This window comes from Corvus hawaiiensis, chromosome Z, assembly GCF_020740725.1.
Source record: "Corvus hawaiiensis isolate bCorHaw1 chromosome Z, bCorHaw1.pri.cur, whole genome shotgun sequence".
NCBI classification, from domain to species: Eukaryota; Metazoa; Chordata; class Aves; order Passeriformes; family Corvidae; genus Corvus; species Corvus hawaiiensis.
Window position 1 is genome coordinate 4618786 of NC_063255.1, and position 26602 is coordinate 4645387.

A 26602-nucleotide genomic window follows, 5' to 3' on the forward strand; every position below is an offset into this window, starting at 1 on the left:
TCTGGTGATAGGAAGGACTGTCCAATGGGAAGCTCTAGGAATCACTAGCATGTTCTTAGGGAACAGAGTCCTGGAGAGAGTCTTGTGAAAAATGTCAGGATTGTAAGAATTTTTCCTTTCTATTTTTCTTTCCTATTTTCATTGGCATGGTCATCAAGTTTTAATCCCTTCTGAATATTTAAAGAACCAGGACTAAAGCTGATAATCAGCAATGAGGGAGAATGCCCTTTAGAAGACACCTCTCAGCTCCCTAGTCCTCCAGCCCAGGGAGACATACTAAAACATCACATGTCTGTCTTCTCAAACAGTGCACTGGGGTTTCACCCTACGAAAACCAGGATGCCAGGAGGAGGAATGATGGGTAGCCAGATTTCTACATGCAGGGAAAGGCAAATTCAACTGAAATGGGGTTTGCATGCAGCAAAAATAATGCTCAAAACCACAAAGAGTATTAAATAAAACAGATGATTTCCAACTGCCTAAAAAAATGTGATGCTATCATGGAAAAATGCATACTACAGTTCATCACCACAGCCTATCACGGTATCCTGCAGTGGCAGGGAGAAGAGAAATCTGGCAGGCAGGAATTGTACAGCAAGATTGATTTATTTAATTATTTTACAAACTCTTTTATAGACTTTTTTCTTCAGAGTCTAATTGGTCAAAGGACCAGCCACCCCATGGGGTGATTGGCTAAAATCCTAAACCATCATTGTCAAAATATTTTTCTACTGTACCATAAACAAAGCTTTGCAAAGCTGCAGGTGTTCATGGTTTATAGAACTGTACTGATATCTCCTGTGAGAGAGAAGAGTATCCCACGGGACTGGAAAGAAGCAAGAAAAATTCTTGCTAGCAGCAATATTTGTATCCACAACAGCCCTACCTAGATATTAAAAGCCCTAATCAGAAAGGAAGATAAAGAAACCTTCAAGAAACATTTTTGGGTTTAATTTTTCTTTTGTATGGAAATGAACATAATACCATGAAGAGAAAATGTGAAGAGGTATGCTGTATGTATTTAAGCTCTTACTAACAGGCTATAAATACACATTAATCTGGGTTTGTTCTGCCACTGTATGTCATAATCTCTTTCCATGTAATTCTGTAAACCACTCACGTTTTGTTCACACAGCAGTTTGAGATCATCTCTCTGAGGAGAGCTTCCCACACCCCACTGTGTCTCCAAGTCGTCCATCTGATTGGGAGCATGGTGTATAATGGAACGAATATCTCCCGCGGCACTAGGATCAACCGTCAGCTCTTTTACCCTATGGGCAGAAAATGTTCCATTTGAAAATTAGTAACCTCCTGTGCAACAGAGTCACAACCAAAAATAAAACTCTATGGGTTTATGCACAATTAATTCATTTAATAAGGAAGATGATGATGTCAGCTTCACAAATTTAATGTACTTTCCCTGACAAAAAGATGTTAGTCCAGTTCCTAAAAGGTATGGATCCTGGTATTTTTACTACTTGCAATTTAAGTGAATTTAAGTAAATCTAGAAGTATTTTCTGACTGAAATCTTACTTCTTGTTAACAGTTAGGAGGGCAAAAATTTCAAACCCCTCAACATTAACTCTTTAAGAATGAGTGATATTTCAAAGAAAAGGTCATTTAGCACCCTAGACCTGACAATCTTTCTTTTTCTGCATACACTTTGAAAAGTACTTTTAAAATGTTAGCCAACCAGCTCTGCACTAGCTGTTATAAGCAAATCACCCAAAAAATTCTGAAGAAAATAATAACTTGCAACCAAATATTTTCAGAGAATAAATAGATCCTTTCATTAATTTCAAAGGTGAAAATATTTTAATAAAATGGTAGGCTCTTGCAGCATGTAATTAGTTAAAAAATTGATGATGATTCTGTCAAAAAAAAACCATTTAAAAGCAAGTTTATGAAAGATGCATGAAAGTCTGAAAGCAAGTTTTAGAACGTATTCTTAATTTCTTTAATGGGAAAAATGTTTTTCCAAGTAGCACTTATTTACTATAATGGAAAATATTTTTCATTTATCTTCAGAGTGCTGAAAAGTTTTAAAAACATATATATATATATATGTAAGAAAATGTTCTCTTTCAGAGATATTCAAATTACCCTAAACCTAGAATTCTTAGATTTGGTCCACTAAATGTACAAAGATGACATCACCATTTCTATTTTTTTTAAATGTATGAAGGAAACTAGCAAGCCTGGATACAGAATATGGATGTTTAAGGAGGGTAAACAAAATACTGGGAAGATGATTGCAGATCATGCAGAACCATCACCTGCCAAACTAAAATAAAAACAAAGTATGTGTGACTCAAGGCAAGGGGACTAATGAAAGGTTGGTCTGTAAAATTACATAGCAAAAAAGAAAACTTAAAAATATAGTTCCATGTATAGAATGAAGTAGACCTGGTGTTTGAAGGAGAAAAGTCGTCATACTCATAGGAAGGAGAGAGATCAGAGCGACTGCCACTACCCTGTGAGAAGGGAATGTCCGAAGGACTAATTCCAAATTCCTTTACTCTGCAGCAGCAAAATACAGTGGCAAATTAAAAGAAAATGTTCTCATAAACACAGTTAAAATGACAACTCTTTGTTTAGCATACTTCTTTAATAGTTTAACTACAAAATTATTATTTTTATAACACAAGTGTGTTGACATATTTAAACTCTGCAAACAGTTCAGATCACTAACAAAACTGAGCAAAAGCAGTGCTGCTAATTTGCAGGGGACTATAACAGCAGTGTTTTGAGAAAAGTAATTCCAGATTTTCATTTGTACAGTTAATATTATTTGGTCTACACTCAATATTCCACTAAATGGCTCCTTTTAAAATATCTAATCACTACAGCTACAAATGTGTAAATTCTATTTCACCTCCTCTTGTCACTGCCCACACACTAGTGTCCAGCACCGAAAAACTAACTGTACTATGAAAACGATGTATTGTTAGGGGAAAAAAAAAAAAACTACACAAAACATATGAAGCAACATTACAGTGGCAGGTATATACTCCATAACAACAAGCAATTTTAACACTAAGGGAAGGAAACACTTTCAGTACAACTATTAAGTACAGTAGAAAGAGGTGCTTAATTTGTTTTGTAGTGACTTCTCATGGAGTCACTTCAGCAACCCAAATTCTGTAAGGGGTAGAAGTTCCAACAAGTCTTGAATGTGCAAGGTCCTCCATCATATTACTCTAAGCAGAGGAGTAGATACCTCCTTCTCTTCAGGGAGGAAATGACACAGACTGGTCCAAGCCAGGCAGGTTTACTACTAACTCCAGACATAGGGACATTTGGAGATTGACAGGAGCAGGCAGTAAGCCTTCCTAGCAAGCCTTTGTGCCTAGCCAAGCAGAAGCAGTTGTGGTCCTGTCTGACCTCTCACTGGGGCAAGCAGGCCCCCAAATGGTGGCCTCTTCTGGCAAAGCCAGGGCTTCTGATGGCCCAGAGGCCATCTGCCACCTTTGTCCTTTGCAGTAAAGCGTGGCGTGTCTCTGGGTCACAGGACTGGCTGCAGGGACACACAGGACCTGATCGCCCCATCTCCATAGACTTTAAATGCAGGAGAACTGCAGCAGGTGAGGGTTCCTTGCACACTCACTGCAGAGAGTTGAACACTTTCTTAGAGCAATACAGGTCTCAAGTGATGCATCTGCCCCTGGAGGTGCTAATTTCTCTAAAGTGACCATAAAGCCTGTTGGATTTTCTGCTTCTTTACTTAGGGTTCTCAGATATTTGCCTGAATTTGGGAAGCATGAAATTTTATATGTATATATAATACGGATTGTACAACTGCACACAATTCCACCAAAGGGATGGAAAAAAAATCACATCACAGAAAAGTATTTTAGCCAACACCCCAGGGAATTGTCATAAACAGCAACTTATCCCTAATGCAAGAGATGGTCCCTTCAAAGCAAGGGCAAAACTAATAGCAGCATCTTCCACATACCTTGCAACCCACATTATCCATCTTTGGATAATGGCACAGATGCAGATTCAATGGAGTATTTTCTAATGGTTGTACAGAGTGATAATTTAAGTTAAATGTGAGCCTGGATCAATAATTTGGTTTTAATCTTATTAAGAAACACAACTACAATCAAATTATTCAAGTAGCTAAAATAATCATACATCATGGAACAACACTGTTTCAAATGTCAGTCATCAATATATAGTATAGATTTAAGAAATAACATTTTTCATACCTATTTGCGTATCTCAATGTATTGAGAGTGTTTTCACATGATGCCATTCCTGGAGAAATTGTAGCAATCTGGAGAAAACAAGCCACACGTTAGTAAATCACTTTGTACAGATGAAAGGGTAGATGAATTTAAATATATATATTTTTTAATCTCCAGTTTAATTTCTGAACTTCTACAAAGAATGTCTACTATGTATAGCTGTCCTTATACAACATCATCTAAGGGACACAGATGTCCAGTCAAAGCTTCAATTTAATTTTTTTAACCGTACAAGGAATATCAAGAATTCATAGAAATTCAATTTCCCCAACCATATTGGTAACGTACTGTGTAAATGCAAAATTTTAACTGAAAAAATAAACTCCTCAAAAATGGAAATATGCAACTCAATAGACCCTAAGTCTAGTATATCCTACAAACAATTACGCCATTATTTTTTCTATGTATCTTTTTAGGCTGTCCTCTGTTCAAGGAGATTCTATGCTGATTTTGGCCACATCAGAAACTGTACTTAATAATAGTAAAGGTAAGCTTGAGTTTAACTATTTTCCTAAGCAGAGATGTATTTTTTCTCAATTAGAAATTATCTGTAAACAATACTTGATGGCAAACCTTTTATGAGACCTATCTGGAATCTGAAGGTCTTTCTTTTTCCAGTCAAATGAAATACTCTGAAGATAGCACCACCTTTCCTGAAATCAGCAAAATTAAAACAGTGATTGGGAAAACTGGGATCACTATTTGTCCTAGTTTCTCTCAGCAGTCCAATTTTTCCACTTGTGTTCTTTTCTGAAGAGTCATAAAGGCTCTACCCAGAACAAACACCTCTATGATCCTACACACTAACATTTTTGTGGCATCACAGACTCAGAAGACTGAAACTGATGGTGATTAAATAATCCCAGTCTTCTCTTTCATCCTGCTGCTGACATTCCTGTATAAAAGTACAGCCAGTCATCCTGAGAGGAATTTCTCCTTCTGGGGAGAAAGGAAAAATATGTGGCGGAAGTGGGTTAGAAAGTATAGAGCCTGTTACCACACAGTCCTATGTTTAAACCTCTAATACTGGTATGCATCAGTTACTAAGGAAAACAACAAGCTTATATTTAAGATCACACAACTGCATGTCTCTTGTTCTGGGTGTTAATTAACAAAACCCAGGAGTTCCCTTCCATACTCACATAACGTGAAAAATGCATACATCTCTTCCACCAGTGCAGTGTTCAGAGCATGCCACAGACAGGGATGTTTAGAATAATGGCATTTGTCTTCCCAAGGCATTGTTACATGTGATACAGCCTGGGGACAGCTGAACTGTCCCAACAGCTGGAAGTGGTGAATGAATTTCATGTTTTCCTTTGCTTTATGTGTGTGGCTTTTGCTTTACCTATTTACTACCACTGTGCTGTAACACTAGCAGACTGCTTCAACATTTTAAAGAGCACAAGGTGCAGCTGCTCTAGGGAAGTGCCATTGCAGGTGCCCTGGTCTGTGTGGATACCCTGTTCAGGGCACATGAACTTGTGCACAAGTCTTGGTGTACGACCTCTCCTCATGCCCCAACAAGCCCAGTCCAGGCAGGACAGAAGGACTTTCTTGTTCCTAATTCCAAATGAGAATGGAAAAAGCTGCACTACTTATGGACAGGAGTATCCATAGACTTGTAATAACCATTCTTCCTATTTTGACTGTGTCTACACTGCTTATAAGCCATCACAGTGGGATCAATGGCCCTGTTGGGACACGGAAGTCTGCAGGTTCCTACTCCCATCCTGGAGGGCTGAGGGGTCTGACTTCAGCTATGACTGCAGCACATCAAGGATGCAACATGTCAAAGAGTAGCACTGGTTAAAAAATGAGACTATTCTGTGTAGTCACATTGCAACTTTCAAATGATGATACATTATCCTACCATGCAACTGTTCAAAAACAACTTAAAATGGTTTCTCAAACTATTTAAAAAAGAAAAGACTAAAACGACAACGACTGATAAAATTTAAAAAAACTTATTTATGCTGACTGTAAGTCTCTGGATTTGTTTTGAAGGAAGCAAATCCTAGTCCTAACTGTCCACATTATGAAGTTATTTTCAAAATATTTTTCTGACATTTGAAAAAACAAAATTTCCAAATCATCGTTTAATGTTATATACAGAGAGAATACTCCATCCCTAAATATGTAACTTTTACAATTGCAATATACCCAGAAACAATAAAAGGAAGAGTCACATAAAAATGAGTTTTACTCAAATATCCTGCTTACAGATTCACATCAGAAAGCAAGTGGAAAACATGCAACAGGTATTTTATTATTTCAGGAATCTTTAAGTAAGTTAAAAATCACAAGATTTTACTACCTCATTTTATACACATTCCGCATTAAAAAGCACCACATAGTTACAAAATGTCTTATTCAAAAAGCACATTTGAACATTGGATCAAATTGTCTTTTGACAAATTCCTTAATAATAATCCCAGTTGTTGGCTGGGGTTAAACCACAACAATATCTTAAGATGAAACTGCTGATTAAATTCTTAATTAAAAAATTCATGTAAACAAACGCTAAAACCAGAATGTCACAAGTGGTCTTAATACTAAGAAAAATAGCAGAAAAATGAATTTGAAAGCAGTATCTTATCATCAAAGGGGTTTCTTAAGCTTAATTGAAAAGAGACTGTAGCTATGTGAATGAGAAAATAAAAAAAATAATTCAAGCATATTTCCACTTTCAGAGGGGATTCTTTTTATTAATTAAGAACTTCATGAAATATTCACAAATGGTAATTATTCCATGTGCAGAGAGTAACTTCCAACAGGCTACTTTTTCAAACCTCCTTCAGCAGTGTGGATACACCTGCTAGAATCGCACCATCTAGCTATCTAATCCTGCATAGGATTTATGAAGTTATAGAGTCATACAATGATTTGAGTTGGAATAGACCTCTAGAGGTCATTTAGTTCAACCCCCATGCAGTGAGCAGGGACATCTTCAGCTTGGTCAGGTATGTCTCAATGGAAAAAAAAAATATCCTGTCATTTCATTAGAAAACTGGAGTAAAAAAGGTTAATAAAATGCTATTTTACTACCATTTTCAAATTAGAACCATACCTAACACCTAAAGGGAAGATTAAGCTGCCCTCAGACCATGGTTTTCACACTGTGGTCTGCAGACTTCTCTGGCCTCTTGACTAATTAATTCAAAGAAGCTTGTGAAAAGTAACCAAAACAAACAAGCCTAGTAATCAGTATGCACTGCAGAGCGTTCACATTCTCATAAGGAGAAATGTTAAGGATGCACAAATAAAACAGCTGGACATCAGGACTTTTATCTGTCTTTTCCCTCATCTGTCACAAGAATTCTGGTTTTCAGACTGGTGCAAATGCACATTTACAGCTATTCAACATTTATGCATTTTAAATATCTCTAAGGATTGTGACTAGACCACTTCCCTGAGCAGCGTGTTCCAATGCTTGACAAACCCTTTGGTGAAGAAATTTCTCCTAATATTCAATCCAAACCATTGAGAAATGTCTCTATTGAAATCCCCCTCCACATACAATGTCAATTAGTGAATAAATTTAAGTCCAACACACTGCCAGTAGCAAGCAACCAATTTTAAACATAAAAGCCTAAATTTGCAGTGTCTTTTCTCTTTGTAATAAACCAAATCAACTTACCATACAGGTACGTGAGTTTTCTCCAATGAATGAATCTCTTAGCACCTGAGTAAGTTTACTTGCTCTGAAGGGTGTGTGAGGTTTATTTCGGCCTAAGGCTCTTATGCACTCCTAAAAGAACAAAAAGGTTCTTCATCATGGGTTAAATAAACATAATAAAAATGCAATTCAGAATCGGAAAATACATGCCTTATATTTGATGGTCTCCCCCAAAAATATCATTAAAATTTACCACTGAAGCTTGGATTCAATAAGTGTTAGGCTTCTACCTCTCATTAAGCTCAGTAGAGAGGAAGGAATTTAAAAAGGATTAGACGCCTAAAAACTGTCTCGATGCCATCCAAATTGCTTACATCTATTGTATCCAACAATAAAACTAAACAGTGTTGATGTGAAATGTTCAGGCTTAAAATTATTCCTGATTATCAGCTACAAAAACCTGAATGACATACAACCTCTGCCAGCAGCAGCAGTATGGACAGGGACATGGGTTAACTGTATCAGTTAAAAGCAGCGGCTTTGATTCTGACTCTACCACTGTCTTTCTTTACAGCTTAGAAGAAAACAAACTTTCTGAAAGCTTCCACAAGTCACAAACCAAGCAGGCACAGCTCTCTACTGGAAGCAAGCTCTCTACTTAGCATTGGAAGACACTTGAAAACGTAAGGTAGTTCCCTGTTCTAAAATACTCTTTATGTGAAGAAACAGGGATAAGATCTTCTCTTCCATTCACAGAGGCAAGAGGCTACACTAATATTTGCAATTGATTTGGTTCCAATGAGCAATACTGTATAGATATAATTACTACAGAAGTTACAGCAGCAACGAAGTACAACAGTGCAAACCAAGATACCATTAATCTAACCATCAGTTCTGTCCACTCAGCACTCTAAGATTGTCTAATAAGCCAAGAAATTTTAATTTTAAATTTTGTTGTCATCATAATATTTTGACTGTTAATTCCAGATTCTGCCTTTGCCTTAACAGACATCTCTTCAGATGGAAGGCTTCCTTGGTGCACTTCTAACAAATCTACACACAGAACTTCTACAACCAACCACACTTCAAATGTTTTTCAAATTAGAGCTTTGCTTTTAGCTGCACTAATAGATGGAATGGCCTCGGTGTTACATGAATAATTCTACAGAAATTCAACTAATCCTCCAGCTGCAGACACGTCCTATTGTTGAATTACTGATATGGCAATCAGCAAGTTTAATTAAGATATTTTAATTTACTATAATGGTTTTTAGTTTGCTTACTCCTGAAAAATTAGAATTGGGTTATCTCCTTATTAGTAAAAGATTATAGAAAGACACCAGCAACTTCTAAATTTGAAACAGTTTTAAACTACTTTTGGTTTTTATTACAGCTCTGAAAACCAGGTAACAAAATGACCACACTACTTCCATGTAAAGACATTATACAAACAACTTCCCGGGCCAAAAGCCTGAACAGGTTAACACAGGACTGATATACAGATGGAAAGAGCAAATCTTGGATTAGCAACAAAGGCCATTTTGTCAGAACATACAAGTTTAATTGGAACTTGAAAATAACTTCATGGCTCCTGAATACAAATGGAAAAGGCTGTGTAATGCTTTTGGCAAGAGACGAAAAATGGAAAACTTATCACTGAGAAACTTCTATCTTTTTGTACCACCTTTTAGACCTCTGAAAGACCTCAATTTCTTTTTATTTCCCCCTCCCCCATACAATTTGGATGAAAATCACTGGTACAGCAGCAGCAGAACCTTTTGCTATAATCAAAAAGACAATTTGTATAAAAATTAACCCAATATGTTGTATGAGCACTATCCAGAACAAAATAAATAAACTCGAAAAAAAACCAAAAACCAAACCCCCAAAACAAGATAGCTTTATTCAATTACATTTGGAAACTAGTAGTAATATCAACCCAATGGTCCCTGCATTGCTTTCTTTGATGCTAAATCAGAATAGGCCACAGTTTTGGAACTGCTGCTTCCAGTTTTTCAACATGCCATACAAATTTGTAATGACACATTATACATCACTATTTTGTGGTGTGTTGTGAGATCTGTTTAGTCAGATGCCAGTTTTCTCCCAAGTTTATATTGGGAATAAAAAAGTAACCACAGTGATCTTGGGGTTCAGATTTTTTATATAACACCAGTGTTGGTGCTGAGAGTAGTAAACCTAAGCAAAACTAACCAAAACCAGAAATAAATTCTCAGACATTCACAATTACTGTTTCTCCAGTTTGAAATCAAAAAATTACTTTCCCTATTCAGACTGAACCTTTTCTAAGCACCATAAAACATCATACAAAAAAGGCAGACGAATATTTAAGTAGTATTTCTTAGCTCTGTTTATATGTCCTGGACTGATGTATGAAAATCTGTAAAGTGACTGTGTCAGACAATTTGCTATGAAGAAGAGTTGTCAAGAATGGATTTCACCTTTCAAGGTTTATTTTAATTATTTGCTAGTTTTTCTGGACATGTTGCTGTTGCTATGCTATAGTCAATATATTAACAGCAGTAAATATGTTGTCAGTGTAGTTTTATTTTTTATTTAAAAGGGAAATAAATAGTGAGATCAGTAAGAATATTTCCTGTTAGTACTTCATATTTTGAGTACCTAAGTAACTAATTTGCTTTCCTATTTCAGATATATATCAGAAATGTCTGCAAATTCAACCACTGGGGACTTGTGAAGTTGTTTTATTTGGGGTATTTTCTGTTTCGTTTGTTTGGGGGTTTTGTTCTGTTTTTCAGTTGGTTGGCTGGTTATGGTGGGGTGTTTTGATTTTATTTTACAAAAACTACATGTAAGTTGATAGCTCAATGTTTCTGCATTGTTTCTACTTGGGACTTACTAAGTGTTCCCTCAGGCATGGAGAGGAAAAATCAATACACTGTTTTATCTGTCATATCAGTAGACAATGTAGACAAGCAAAGCCTGCAAAAACACTAATTTTACTTGTCACTGCTATTATATGTAGGCTTTCACCTACTCAAGGGCAATAGAAACATTATCAGTTACCTTGAGTGCTAAAAGGCTCTTGTTAATTTCTGCACCTTCCAGTCGAGTCTGCCTATCTGCACTCGAAGTATCTGCTCCTCTTTCATTGCCAGCCAAATCAATCAGAGAAAATTTACCATGCAATTTCCCTTTCCTTCTGAGAATAATCTGAAACACTGCATGGCTTCGAGATGAGTGTGCATTTGCAGATGTCTGGCCAGATGTCCTTTAAACAAGAGAAGAGCAGGGAAAGATATTAACCACTGGAGGACCATACATATTAAACACTAACCTCACAATGACAGGTTTTTCAGGCCAGGTTCCTGTATTTTCTTACATGTTGACAGCACGTCTAACACTCTTGTGGACACTAGACATAGAACCCTAATAATTGGATATACGTAGTACAATTATGCCTCTTTTTCCATCTCTTTGAAAGAAATGGAAGGTTAGTAACATTTTGCCTGCCTTTTAAAATGTTATCTTCATATATTTCAGATTATCAGAGAGTTTACACAAAAAATGCTGATGGCACTTTTATCTGATCATGCAGCAGTCCATGCTCAAGGCTAATTTTAAAAACAATGAAGCTGAAATCTTTAAAAAAAAAAAAAAAAAGTGCTTAACCTCTGCCAGTACACATCAAGGCCTTTTACAGATGAAGAACCTGGCAGCAGTCCAGTTTTCAAATGATGTGAATTTAAGTCAGTAAGCTGCTTACATAATGCATGCAATTCACATCCTCCTGAAAAATCAGTTATTTCTCTTTAGGAGACAGAGAACTCTAAATGTTTCCATTTAAAACACAGGTAGATTCCTTATTGCAGACATCATCAAAAAATCCATTGCATATTAAATACCAAACAAAGATACTCCCAAAAAATCTTGTTGTGATTTTTTAACGTACAATGAAAAACTGGTGTAAGCTATGGAAGATACCTGCAGCTGTTTCCCACTTCAATAAGCTTCAACACGTCTTCAACACATTTGACTTCCCGCTCCTGTAATCCCACCACCTGGACTTGCTGTTTACCATCTTCTAACACTCTTAATTTTGTCTTCCTGTTCAACAAGTCAAAAACCTTAGGGAAGGAGGAAAACAGAATAGTTAAAAGAGCAGTTTTAAAAAAAAATCCCTGTTTCAAATTCCATTTCAAATAATGCAAAACATTCCATGGAAATACATGATTGGAAGGGAAATGTAAAGAATTCTTTGAAATTCAGCTTTTAATACAAAGAGGAAAAAAAAAATCTTTTATGTGACAAGCTCAAAATCTTATGTATAAGAAATTCCCTCTTAGAAAAAGACCAAGTACTGACCTTACCACTGTAGATCTCAAAAAATGTTGCATATACTTGAAGTTCTAACTTCTTATAGTTTGGCTTCTTTAGCATTAGAAAGACATCTCGAGCTGTGAATACATTTCCAGAATAAAAATTAATCTCATCATGTGTTTTCATTTAGTGAAGATTCATTCATGTGTAACAGTCTGTTTTACAGCATCTCATATTTTCCAAGAATGACAGATAGGGTCAGTCAACCAAGTCTAAAACAACACAGTCTAAATTGCCACATTACACTGGAAGATGCAGAAGACACCAAAATTATAAACTTACATCATCTGTTACTGCATTTTTGTTAAGTAATCTATATTTACATTATTGTGCAAAGGATACACATCTAGGAACAACTTTTGATGTTATCAAGGCTCCACTGTAATGTAAAGTAGGTAAACTGTTATATTTGTATGACAAAGAGTAGAAAATTTATAGATCTCAACTGATCTGCCCGAAGCCAACTGATCAATGAAGTCTCACCTGCAAGTGCATATATGCCTTTAGAACAATCTTGGTTCTTTCCTGAAAAGTCGCCACCCATAGTCTAAATTAAATAAAATAAAAACAAAGGAGAAAAGGAAAGCACCATAAAAATCACAGAACTGTAGTTTACATATTTCTGTTTTATTAGAACTCATTTAAGTATGTCATTTACAAAAAAAGAGTATTGCTGACTTGTAGAACTACTTACATGGGTTTTTCCACTGCCTGTTTGTCCATATGCAAAACAAGTGGCCATTCCCCTTTCAAATATGGTCTCCACTAATGGTCGAGCTGTAAACCTTAAATGCAAAAAAATCTGTACTTAAGAAACTGAAGTACTTTAAGATGCCACTACCACAAGGAAAATTAAAATGATAAGGCCAAAAGTTACAAAATAGATACTTTATATCCTATACTTTGAGAGGTCAAAGGACATTCTTACTTTACTTTCTGAAGTAAGGAGACTACCAGCTCTAAGGTATTAGAATTTTCCAAACCATCGTAAGCTACAAGATCTCTCTCATTCATTTTGCAACAGTATTACTCTTCTTTAAACCCCAAAACAATGATTTCCTTTTTTTAATAATCCAACACCCCACAGTTTACTAAATGGAGTCTGGAGCTCCCTAAAGATGCCAGAATAAGATATTGAAGTATGACAGTGTAGCAGATAGGAGTTTTGTCAATACTAAAATTCTGCTGTAGGTTTTTTTTTTCTCCCCAAATCAACTTCCAAGATTAAATTTGAAAGACAAGCAGCCAAAACAACATTGCACATCTCAAATTGAGAACATGCATACATTAAAAAAGGGCTCAAGATAATGGATAACCAAGCTCTTAAGAATGAAAAAATCCAGTTATCCCTGAGGCACTATTTGCTGTGTCAAAAATATTTTCTGAAGTATCATTTCTTTTTTTAGAGAATTAATTTTTACTTTAAGAAACAAAGAGTTATTGTTCCTACTTCAGCTGCTTATCACCATTATTTCCCTGTACACTCCAAAGGCAAAGGGTAAACTAATGGAGAGTTACACATAGAGAAAGTCTCTCTGCAAAACTCTTTCCAAACTTTTTCCAGTTGTTTACACATAAATTACCTATAAGTGACCAACAAAAGAAAAAATTAATTACAGAAACACTGAGATGCTCCAACCTTCTTTCACTCTGCTTTCAAACACAACATCACTTACAAAAATAATATGGGCTAGACTGAGCCATTCAGCAGCAACCCAGGGTTATGTAAAGAATCTATGTTAGCTGAATCGTGAATTTTCATCAAGAATATACTAGATGATTCCTGAACAGCCTTAGTCTTTCTTTCTTTGCTTCTTCTAAGTATGTACGTCCTGTCTTCCCAAGAGGATATTCCCATATTTTGATGTTTGTTCTTTCTATACATAAAAATTTTAAAATTGACAGTCTATCCATCTTAGAAGCACACTCCATTACTTCTGTTTGATTGAATTTCAAACTATTTATTTTACTGATTTATTAAAAAGGGACTTAAAGGTATCTATTTTAAAGTAAGACAAAATATAAACATATCTAAAAAAGTTTTTGTAAAGGATTCACAACTCCAAATGAGTATGTCGAAAGAGTCCAACTTTACTTTTACCAGAAATTTTATTTGTAATCTTGGTCCTTCAGAAATGTAAACTGGTTCTCCTTTAAAACTCCCAAGGCATACCCATTCCAACTAGTGAGTGTTCTTTAATATTAACAAAAATTTGCAACTCAGGGCTGTGCCTCATGGATTAAAAATACTTAAAATACAGGTTAAGCAAAATAATAACAGTAGTAATAATGGTATTAATGGCAGTAGTAGTAGTAATAATAGAGCAGTATTTTTCTACCTTGGACTGAACAACATTTTTTCAGTATAGACATACAGTAAATTTAGCATATTGGAGAAAACTGGAGCATCTTGACACAACATTTTTTTCCTCAGTATGACCCTGAGGTTCTGGTGAGAGCACAGCATGATACCCATCTTGCTCTTACTTCTATTATTACAGGAGACCTTAAAGCAGACTACCCTTCAAGAAAAAATCATTATTATGCCATATAAGGGAGAGGGAGAAAGACTAGAGATTCACTGTTTCAGTATGAATACAATAATCTTAAAATATATTGCTATATTGCCATTAATATATTACATAACTAATAAAAAAAGCTGAAAAAACTCAGCACAAAAATACAACACTGTATACCAAAGCCACCTCTCACATTTAAACATTATGTTCACACAGATAAATAAAGAAAGGAGGGAGATTAGAAGAATGGATTGTCAAGCAAGAGAATTATTTCATGCATCATGAATCAGCAAGCTCTCCCACAGCTCTTCAGTATCAAGGAAAGGAAAGATGCTACTAGCAGACAACCAGCAGAGACAGAAATCTCCAAGGACACAGCTTTGCTGTTTAGAACTCTTTTGTTAGTGTTAGGTTTATAAGATTTTCCTTTCACCCCCTTCTCTAATTATAACAAGCATAAGACAGAAGTTTTTATTTTCACAACTTTTTAAGAATTCTTTTACTATGATTTTTTTGTTATCCACTATCAATGAAGTCATGATCCTAACTTTCACTTACTTCCTAGTTCTGGATTAAAAACAAGAATTAAGATATTTCTCTGTCAATACTCTTTAAGACTATGGGAAGCAGTTCCCAAGCATAAGAAAAATTATCTTCATCAAATTTCTTTTTATTATCAATATTACCTGCAAAAAGCTTCACAGTATTTAGATGCATACCAAGATTTTGACCAAGATTATGTCACAGTGTCTAACCCTGCCGTTGTACCTCAACCGTATGTACTTCATTTAGTTACTTGTTCAAGGGAAATAGTTAAATCTAAACATGCTTTTAAAAATGCTGTGTGAATTATTCTGTACCAACAGTGGAAATGAAACAGAAGAGCAAAGAACAAAATGGAGATCCAATTACCTTGGGCCTAAAAGTGGATATGTGTCTGTTGCTGTTGGTTTTTAAATTAGGAAGATTTGGCATTTTCAGCAAGATAACTTAGCTCCATACACTTCCATGTTATATCAGCCAGATTGCTTCCAGAAGGTAAGTTAGCTCAGGTACCTCGGCAATACTGCAATATAAACTCACTCACTTTATTTGAACTCTTTTCTCACCCTCTACTGATTTGTTTCCATCTCTTAATTATCCTATATTCAAACTGCAAGCTCTTTGGTGCTAGGGCTCTCCTTTTCTTCCAGGTTTCCTGATGACCAAAAGCCACGACTCAGGCTTCTCAGGTGCTGCACACACACTAAATAAGACAATAACCCGGAAGCAGATGGAGAACTCATTATGTGGCTCACGTAATCAGCAGCTGAGGAGGCAGGCAATACTTGCAAGAGCCTGGAAAGCAGCAGGGCTTGGAAAAGGATTGGGAGCAGGACTGAGGTCACAGAGGTGGAGATGACATTGCAGGTGAAGAATTAGGGATAAAGAGTTAGAACAAAAGTAAACAGGTAAAAGAATGGAGGTAGCAATATACCATCTGGTAACACAGATAGTAAGAAGAAAGTCTGTGACCAAGGTTAAGTGTGACAGTTATTAGCATGGAAAAAACACGACAAAAAAGATTCACCAAATAAAAGCATATACACATACCTGTAAACCATTTCATTAGGAGCCGTGTCATCAAAGGCATAATCAAAACGAAAAGTTTGGTTTTCTAGGTACCTTGTCAAATCCACCTTTTGTTTTGGTTCATGTACCATCACAACATCTTTACTAGGAATTGTTATTACATCAAGGTCTTTCATTAAAGTTTCTATAAAATAAGTGAAATATATATTTAACTAACAACACATCATTATTTTTACATTATCCCCTTGTTTACACTCTTATCTCAGATAACACAGCTCCTCCAAGTAACAACACTGCAATGGATTAGGGCTTCTGATGCCTAGATAGTAATCTGCTACAGAAGAGATTTCATTTTGGAAGTCTATTCATCCTATCCTACCAATTGATAGAAATTAAAGAGAGGTAAAAACTGTTTAGAAAGACTATGATCATTAACTACAGCACTATCATTGTAACACATTATGTCTTCTATAACACTTTTCATGGATTTGAGGTCTTATTACTCAGCGACTATAAAGTCTTACAGCTTACTGTAAGAATCCTTTGAGTTTTTATAAATACCTTCTGTAGTGGAGAAACTAGATGCCAGTACTATACTGCTTCGACTGAAAACACAACGAAATTACCATTCTTATGATAATATGTTTTATTTTAAATTTTTATCTATATATTTTCTTTAAATTTCGCTTTCATTCCTCACAGACATCTTAATTTGTGTACTCCTCCTGGAACCTACAGTACATATCTTTAATATATAATTCCTCTAAAGTAAAATCCTTTCTGAAGATTACCTTGTAAGCAGAAAAAGCTGAAAATTATAATGATCCTTCCTACCTCTGTGACTTCAACAGTGAAATCTCAGATTGTAATTACTATACAGCACTGCAATTTACTGCTAATTGTTGTATGATATATGAGTCAGCAAAACACAGAACCCAGTGATCCATAATATGCACAAAAGTAAAGACCCTTTGTGTGTACAGTTGGGATTCACTAATGTGTCCTACTTGCATTTCTATGTAAAATTTCTTAAGGCATGCAGTTCAAGAATTTGATGTGACTTTATACAACCAGATAGAAACCTTTTCACAAGTTAACATCCTGATCAAACAGTACAATGGTTACCATTGCATTACATTACACACCAATGGAAACACACATTCCAGTCACAGTATAATCAATTTTTCAACTGCACTGCAATAAAATAAAATGCAATTATTCTGCAGTAATCACAGACAAAAAGTAAGGAACAGTGACAAAAAGAAATGTATGATGGACAATTCTTTGCAGCAAAACCTTTTTAGTTTAACCAGTCAGAAAAGGATTTTTCTTTAACAATTGTTTGGAATAAGACATTTACTTCCTGCCAGCTATTTGGTATGAGAACCTGCATTCCTTGCTGATGAAAATTAGGAATAGTGTCTCTGAAACCCACCACACGTTTCACAATTATAAATTCATGTCACTGAACTAAAATCTTAAGGTGTCACTCTGAACACCTACTTCCTGCAAAGTCAATCTGCAGAAAAATTGGTGCTGAGAACACCTAATGTTTTTGGTCATAATTCTGCATTTGTGAGATGACGAAACAAATTAATTTTATTTCTTTTATTCATAGGGCAACAGTCTAGTATCCTTAATTCTTTTATACTTTTCTAAGATTTTATGAGAAATACTGTTTCTTATGAACTGAGATTGTATCATGTGGGTACTAGATTATCATCCCCTCCATAGATTATTTAGTTAACACCTTTTTTACTGCAGTTTATTCTTAAAAATGCAAAATGGCTTTAGTATCAACCTCATTTTTACTTAGATATTCATCTTTCTACAAACACCTCTGATCTACTTTTTTAATAGCTCCCAACCACTAATACCTAAGATATGCCACTTTCACAAAATCCAATCCTACTTCTGAATCCCAATTAATGTCCCATAACAATTTGTTTTCATTTACTGCAATTTCACTTTGTCCACCTTCAGCACAGGTAGAAAGTGACATTTTTCCCAACAGTAAAAGTAAAAATGAAAAAAAAAATAGAAGCAGCAATGTGAAGGAGAAAAATAAGACAAAACCTAACTATATACTGGTATCAACATATGTATGGGAAAAGGGAAAACATTTTTCCCATTTTCCTCTGGATATGCTTCAGATAATCCTAAATGTGTAGTTTTGACAGTATAAAAACAATAAATGGCATCCCAAGTTGCCTCAGCATCAGACTGATGCTCTTTTGAGTCCTTCAGCTGAACAGAATATAAGAGAAAGAGAAGGAGAGAAACATCTTGCAACACTGGATTCACACGGGCTGCAATTCAGTAGCCATTTGTGTTCCTAAATTCCCACTGACAGTAAAGAACTTCCTAGGAAGATTGGGATTTAACTGGAGTTGAAAGCTGAACAGCTTTTTGTTGTTTGGTTTTGGTTTTTTTTGAATACAGACTCCAGTCTGATGAGCAGGCAGTAAGAAAAATAGTTCTAACACTCATCACATTAAAAAAAAAGTCATTCAGGAGTTCTTTTAGTACCTAACAGTTCTTTAGTGGCATTTGATACGCTCTAGGGTAACTTTGCCAGCCCAGAGCAGTAACTCCAGGGTATACAAGTTTTCTGTTTGTCTGTAATCCATTAGCCCTGTGAGGATGTCTTGAACATGTTTAGGCATGACCTACCATGTCATAAGACACTTCCTTAATGTCTGATTCAAGACCACTTGAAAGTATAAAAATATATGTACAAAAACATGTATGAAAGTTTTCACTGTGTAACTCTCTTCTCAGGAGATCACTTGAAGGATACTTCAAAATAACAGTGATCCTAACACAATGTAAGACTACTGAAGGAATTAGAGTAGAATTCATTTCCAGATCAACTAAATACATCCTAGATGACCTTGGGAAAAAACCGCACTCTCCCTGTGCCTTAGCTCCTAATACATAAAATTGTGGTAGTTAAACTACTTTTCTCCCCATCGCTATGCAGGTTATGATGAGTCTACAAATTTTCTAGGTCCGTCACAATATTGTCTTATATATAAGAGTTTCACCTTTGATCAGTATTTCTTGAGTTGTTTAACACAAAAAATGTTACTACCAGAACCAGCTTTTCAGATAAACAAATCAACAAAACCTTCAGTGATCATACCTTTTTTATTGAGCGGTCGTTTTCGTACACAAACACAAATCCTGTGCTCATCAATCTGCAAAGGAAAGTCATTTAGTGAACTATACCCCAATTCCAGTTACAAAATATTTAACTTTGACGTCTCTTTTTGAGTTAAATAACCAATCATTTAAACAAAAAGAAATTTCTACGACAGTGAGTCATGTGAGCATGTAAAAGCCCCTTGTGTCTGCACAGTAGCCTAGAACCCAAAAGGGAGAGCCAGACATTAGAAAACTCTCTGCAGACAGTGATCTAATCCTACAGAGCAACAGGTGGTATTAGGACTATTGCAAGCAAATCCAGCTTTAACAGGGTAGATATGCTATTGACAGAAATTGTCACATTCTCTGATTTCCATAGAATCTGACAGTCTTCATCATTTAAGGATTCCTCTCCTCAGACTTGTCTGTAAACCAGAAGACCACATCACCTTTAAAGATCAAATATTAATCATCATGCTGAAAAGGGCTTTTCAAAAAAGTTTCATGGTTTTGTGTGCACATCCCCCAGTATCCCAGGAAAATTTTATCATACAAAGGCTGAGTAACTACTTAGTACATATTGGCATTATTTAATAGTAAAAAGATACTTAAACAACTTAACAGTAGTTCAGTAAACTAGGACTTCCAAAACCTACTCATTTCAATATCAACAAATTTCTGAAAAAATAAACTCATGTTATACTGAATACTAATGTATATTAAAATACCTACTTTTCACATTAATAGACAGAAGTATACATTGAAAAAAGATGAAAACATACAGCAAAAACACAGAAGGATATCACATTTCCGTGTTGCTGGCATACTTACAGGATCTGCAGTTGTCAGTGGTCTATAATCCAAACTTCCCCTGAAATCTCTTATCATACACATAATTTCATAATTTGGGTTTGTTGCATCAACATCCTAAGAAAAAGCAACAGAATTTCTATTATGCTTTTTGTTTCCAGAAAAAGCCTAAATTAATAATCTGTAAGAAAAATACACATTAACTGAAATCTTACTTTTTCTGCAAAACATCAGAAATGTCTCTTGCAAGTTTAACATAAGGTTAATGCCTTTTTCCACTCTGATGTAGTTAATTTACTGACGATAAAGGAAACAGCTAAATCCTTCCAATGTCATGCTCTTGGTTGGCATATAATAGAAAATACTTATTAATTGAGGACTCAGTAATAGTCTACTCAAGAAAGAGAAATTACTGCTGCCTTTGCCAGAACTTCATACTGAAGAAACATACAGTCAACACCTAATCAGATATGGCACTCTGACAGACGCACAGATACTCCACTACACAGGTACAACACACACCACAGAGGACAGTGCAGGAGCCCTAGCTGCTCTAAACACAATCTTGCTGGATACAAATCAGTTGAAGTAGCTTGGTCCTAACTATTGGTTCTGTGTTAATTTACACAGATACTTGGATGCATTACAAATTCTTCCAAGGGTGGTCCCAGATCCCCAGCAAAGCAGAAGCAATCCCAAGGATACTCAATAGGCTGCATCCAGGCTGTGAGGATTTTGGATGAGATAGAGTTAATTTTCTCCATAGAAGGATGTGGTATACAGCACTGTTTTGGATTTGTGCTGGAAACAGGGTTGATAATACATGGATGTTTTAGCTATTCCTGAGCAGCATTTACACAGCAAAGTCCTTTCTTGGTCCTCACCCAACCCCACCAGCAAGGTGGCCAACACAGCCAGGACAGCTGACCCCACAACACAGGCTCAGAACACAACCCATGCTTAAACCTGGAGCCATCAGTACCAGAGTGAAATGACATGTAAGAGGCCATGCATAGAGCACCACTAAGCTGAGCCTGAGCCTACCCTGTTCTCTGAAGAACTGATTTAACAACTTCCCATCACTTCTCCTTGCAAATACATGTTCTGCAACACTTCAGGACATGCTGCTGATGCCAAACACAGCCAACTCTGGTGCTCACACCCTACTATGTTTTGCATGGCTACCCCCACATGATACAAAACTTCTGAATCACAGCTGGCTGTGAACACAGTGTAGGCACTCTCAGAAAGCACTGGATTGGGGTTACTAAGCTGAAAGGGAGCCAGCTCATTCTTTGTACTTGTGACACAGCCAATCCTCACCTCAGAAAAAACTGCCCTGGTAATCAGAAGCTGACTGTACCTTGATGTCATTCACTCTGACTACAGTGAACTAAAAACTGCTGACAGTAAGTCTTCACAAAATGTTTCTTTGTAACATTCAGAAAAGAGTATTGCTTATCACAGAGAAAGCATTTACCTAATATTCTTCAAGCCCTGTTTAAAGGTCTTGCATACTAGAAGTCAGAGCTTGGTGAATTATTGCTGCATTTCACAACAACCTATCCATACAGAAGTTTAAGACTCAGATGCAAAAGGAGTGTTCACAGGAGAAATAAAAAGAAAATTTTACAACTAACACCATTTCCAAGTATTTTAATACATAAAGCCTAAAACGGTCATTCCTTACCCATGAAGACATATTAATGTTTTGTGTAAACGATGTAAATTATAAAACACAAATTCAACATAGGTGATTTTAGATCAACTTGGAAACATCATTAAACCATGAAAAGTAAATTGTATGAATGATTTACTTGATCATGGTAATGCTCATGTCAGCAGCAGATTGGTACTATGTCTTTAGAGACTAACACATAAGCACAGGGCTGCCAACAAGATTACACTCCTAGTTTTGCTAAAGCTTTTACACCATTGTGACAGAAAGTCATTTAATATTAAGACATTTTTCTCAAAGGATTAGCAACTTCATTTCTTTCATACAAGTTTTAAACAACTGTCTGACAAGCTGCTTGCATGATGAAATTATAAATATATAGACTAGTTTAAGGAAAGAAACATTAAAAGTCACTGTTAAAACTTGACCCTCAAGTAGATCTATAAAGCATCAAAAATCATAAAGAACAATTTATCATAATCTCGTATTACCTCCTGTAGAATAACAGACCTCTCTAAAAGTCAAAAGGTTGGTTACTGTCAAAAATATATTTTCCCTAAGAAATAGCTATCATCAGTATTTGTTCTCTGAAGAACATGCAGCAAGACAGCAATTGAAAGCAATGATTTCTGTAGGAAGAAAAAGAGGGAGAAAACCATCTAAAGTAGTAGTTATGAGAGCAAGGCTACCAAACACCAAAATATTTGTCAAACCTGTATACAGAATGAAAATATTTAATTTCAAGATTATCACAATTCATAAAAATTCTTGAACACTGAAAAAAGCACAATGATTTTGCAAACTTCTCTTGCTGACATGTGATTTCCAGTTGAGCTAAAAATACTAACCTGAGCTCTTTTTTCTCTAAGTTCCTGCTGCTGTAACCTTCTTTTTTCACGCTTCTCTTGCAATTTTTCTACCTCTTTTACACAGTTAGATTTTCTACGTGCTTAAAGAAAAAGACGCAATTTTAAAATATTTTCTGTATTTACACTGTAAACTTCAATTTAATTAATGTATCAATAATTAGAATGCATCAACTATCAACTATATCTTCAAGCAAATCTGTATTAGTATAGAATCATTACGGCATTTAAATTTCTAAAATGTGTAAAATTTATTAGAAAAAATGTCATGAGAATGGGACAATAATTACACAAACAAAAATATATGACCTTGAAAATATATTTGGACAGATACATGTGATCTCTTGGTTTGAAATAAAAGTAAGCCCAGGCAAAATTTTTAAAAAAATTAAAAAAACAAAAAAAGAAGATAAACACACCACTATGGTTAAAAGAAAATAAAGGAAAAACAAATTCCAAATACTAGTACAATTATGACAAAAATGAATTTGTTTAGCCACAGCTTTCTGTTAAAGCTCCTCAAGGAAGCTGACAACTGAGTGTGTAGACTAGTTGTCATTTATGGAAAACAACATAATCCAAGAGAATGTACATGTAATGCCCAGAATGAACGAGTCCTTGATACACGGTTTACATACAAGGGGGTCCAAATTCCTTTTTTGCAGCTTGAACTGGAGATATATCTGAAACAGTACCATTCTGTTGAGAGGAGGAAGACTGCTCGGGAAGCTGAGTAGGTCGTGCACGCGCAGAACCAACCACTGCAAAGGAGAAGCACAAAGCTCGTCTGGACATGGAGGACTAACCTTTCCACACGTTTATGAAATGCTTTGTTAAGATGAGTTGAAATGAGGCCCCTTTCCAGACACAACAATTTACTGTGGATGAGGAGGAGCTGTACTCACAGAAAGTCTATTAATAAAAACATCTGGTATACAGCCTTTTATCCTAATGCCGTACACTAGCACAACATAGTTATTAAGTGCCAATGCTGCACATGCATATTTTTAAATGCTGCAGAATTAGTACAACTTACTATGTCCACAGAATGAAGTGTTTACTTGGAGATATACAGTCCTGAAGCATAAAATGCTTCAATTTTATTTATATTGTAGTTACACCCAAAAAAGTAGTAAGAAAAGAAGCCCCACTGTTTCAAATTCACTAGATTCTACAAAATGCTCCAACCCCATTGAGCCTACAATCTCTGGAGGAGCAAAGCACTAGAAATTAAAGCCAGTGAAGTGCAGCACAATCTGTAAGCAGAAGAAACAAGCCTTTTTGCCTCTGTACTGGAAGGGATACAGATACAATCAATATGTCTAAACTTATGCATTGATTCTATATGCTAAGATGATTCTATGCTAAGAATGCCAGTTTCTGAAGAAGCTGTGATGTCTTTTTCCAGTGAATGCAGTGGGAGTGGTGAGCATGCAAGCCTCTGTGATTCAGATGAATGATTTAAATTGTTTTTCAAGTAGTTGCTTTGATCAGCTCTGCTTCAGCTGGCCCATTTCTTGCACACACTTCTAATAGAGTGTGTCAGAAGAGTGCAGAAGTGAAGGTATCAGCTCTGATCAGCAGCTAGAGATGACACTCCAAGTGAAGGTCAGCTCACTGTACAACATGGAAACAACTACAGAAACTGGTTTTGAACAGGACAGACAAGACAAATGCCCAAATCATTCCACATATCATAGGAGATCTACCTTATAGCACAAACTGACTACACAAAATAAGACAGTGTGCTGAGAAAAGCTGAATTGTAAGGCCAAAAAAGAAAAATATTTAGGCCAACAGTGAATAGTAAGAGGCATGGTACTTATTGAAATACAAGTTACAGGGTTATTTCATACCAAACAGATAATTTACTACAAATGACAAAATGTATGGATGTGGGACAGTCCATCAGTAAGACATCTCATATTTAAACCATACCAGGTCAGGGAAAAAAACCAAACCACTCTTGTATTTTCCATCTCCTTAATATCCCCAGAGCCAAATGGCAGAAGGGCAAAAGTGGTCCCAATCAGAAGAGTCTGATCACATGCAAAGATATGCAAGCCCACTTGTTTTCCAAGTTTAAACAGATAGACTGGAGTCTAGTCTGGAGTAACATTAGTAGATTAATGTTTGGAAGAAGAGTCATCATCATCATCACCATCACCAGTACAAGTTAATTAAGCTGAACATAGGAGAGAAAATGAAAACAATAAGCAGTAACTATTCTTTCACATGCTATAGATGCATTACATCCGTATTCATCCAATACATACTTTTCACCTATCCTCCTGTGGTATTTCAGCAATTTTTTTCAGTTTTTTTCACTGTTAACTGTAGAGTGATGAAAAATCTGTAGGACTTAAGTATTCTTTGAATGACTGTTTACACACAGGCTGTTACAAAACAACAGCCTGTTAACAAAAAAAGTTAAAAAATTGAAAATGTTAAGAATTTAAAGTGCACTACTTTGTGTATACTGAAACATTCAAATAAGCTGAGGACACTTATATGAAAAGTCCCTGCATGTTTTAATGCTGCATAATTATCTTCAAATTTTTGCACCTTCAGGTAATTCAGCTTAACTTTCATAATGCTATATTGCTTAAACTTGCACATAAATATTATTTGTACTGTATGAATTCCTAAGTATACATAGGAATAATTCTAGGAATTATATACCATGTCTTTTACATGTCACAGGCATACATACCACATGAGAAATGTAAAACCATTAAAGAATATTGGATAAACAGGAGGTTAAAATGTTACCATATTTTTTACCTCATTGAAATGGAAAGAGATAACTTTTACCTCTATTATCTCTGGCAGGAGGATCATTCTTAGAAGGTAACACAGTTCGTCGACTCTATAAAGAAAGAAGCCTCTCTTACTTATCACCATATTATTGAAAACATAAACTGCAGCCCTACCGCTGCTTCTTTCCAGTGAATGAAAATAACACGACACGAACAATAGAGATCTTATTGCTGCCAAATCGCACCATGAAAAATAGTTATTTCGATGAGCTCTGCTTCAGCTGACCCATTTCCTGCACACACTTCTAACAGAGTGTGTCAGAAGAGTACAAAAGTGAAAGTATCAGCTTTGATCAGATGACACTCCAAGTGAAGGCCAGCTCACTGTACAACATGGAAACAACTACAGAAAAAACTTTCTGTAAAAGTGAAGGGGTGAAGGCTGATTGAACTGTATGTACTGTTTCAGAAAACTCCAAAACCTTTTATATATATTTTTCATTAAGACATTTAGTTATAAAAATATTAGTTCCCAACTCCCTCTCTGCCAAACCTGTTCTTAAAAAAATTTAGAAATCCCTATTCACTACAGGAAAAAGAAAGGAACACAGTTATCAAACAGTACCACAGACACGAAAGTTACAAATTCAAGCAGAACACCATATATAGAGCTACTGTACAGTTATCATGAACATGTTGCATAGATATTACCAACCTTCACAATTTTGTTTACTTTGGCTGATGAAGCAGGTGGTGGTAGTGTTTCTGGACCAGGTTCAATATCTTCATCAGGTGCAAGATCTGGGTTAAGTGAAAATATGCTCTCTAAATCAATCTGTGAAAAAGAGCATAAAACACATTAATGACTCTTAACATAAATCCTCTCTATATCTCCTGTTATGTTTGACAATAAACAGTTAATATATTTAGTGGTTTTGCCCCACAATTTGTTCATTCTAAGACCTGAATTATTTTCTGTTCACTAAAAACAGACTAATTTTTGGTCTTTGTATTAT

The 26602-nt window shown here is 35.6% G+C and overlaps 1 protein-coding gene across 4 annotated transcripts in view; it reads right to left on the reverse strand.

Moving 5' to 3' along the window:
* The window catches only part of KIF2A (kinesin family member 2A), a 56568-nt gene that overhangs the window by 6615 nt on the left and 23351 nt on the right, over positions 1-26602 (reverse strand). The window contains exons 3-18 of one of the 4 annotated variants that reach the window (XM_048290748.1): positions 26302-26421; positions 25642-25696; positions 23523-23588; positions 22810-22910; positions 20305-20400; positions 19472-19526; positions 16348-16510; positions 12930-13020; positions 12719-12782; positions 12221-12312; positions 11840-11982; positions 10922-11126; positions 7895-8005; positions 4216-4283; positions 2408-2521; positions 1121-1271 (exon numbers count right to left, since the gene is read on the reverse strand). In XM_048290748.1, coding sequence (XP_048146705.1) covers positions 1121-1271; positions 2408-2521; positions 4216-4283; positions 7895-8005; positions 10922-11126; positions 11840-11982; positions 12221-12312; positions 12719-12782; positions 12930-13020; positions 16348-16510; positions 19472-19526; positions 20305-20400; positions 22810-22910; positions 23523-23588; positions 25642-25696; positions 26302-26421 — 1695 coding nt within the window. Of the gene's footprint in view, positions 1-1120; positions 1272-2407; positions 2522-4215; positions 4284-7894; positions 8006-10921; positions 11127-11839; positions 11983-12220; positions 12313-12718; positions 12783-12929; positions 13021-16347; positions 16511-19471; positions 19527-20304; positions 20401-22809; positions 22911-23465; positions 23589-25641; positions 25697-26301; positions 26422-26602 lie in introns of all 4 variants that reach the window. The other 3 variants (XM_048290747.1, XM_048290750.1, XM_048290749.1) reach the window with 3 other exon arrangements.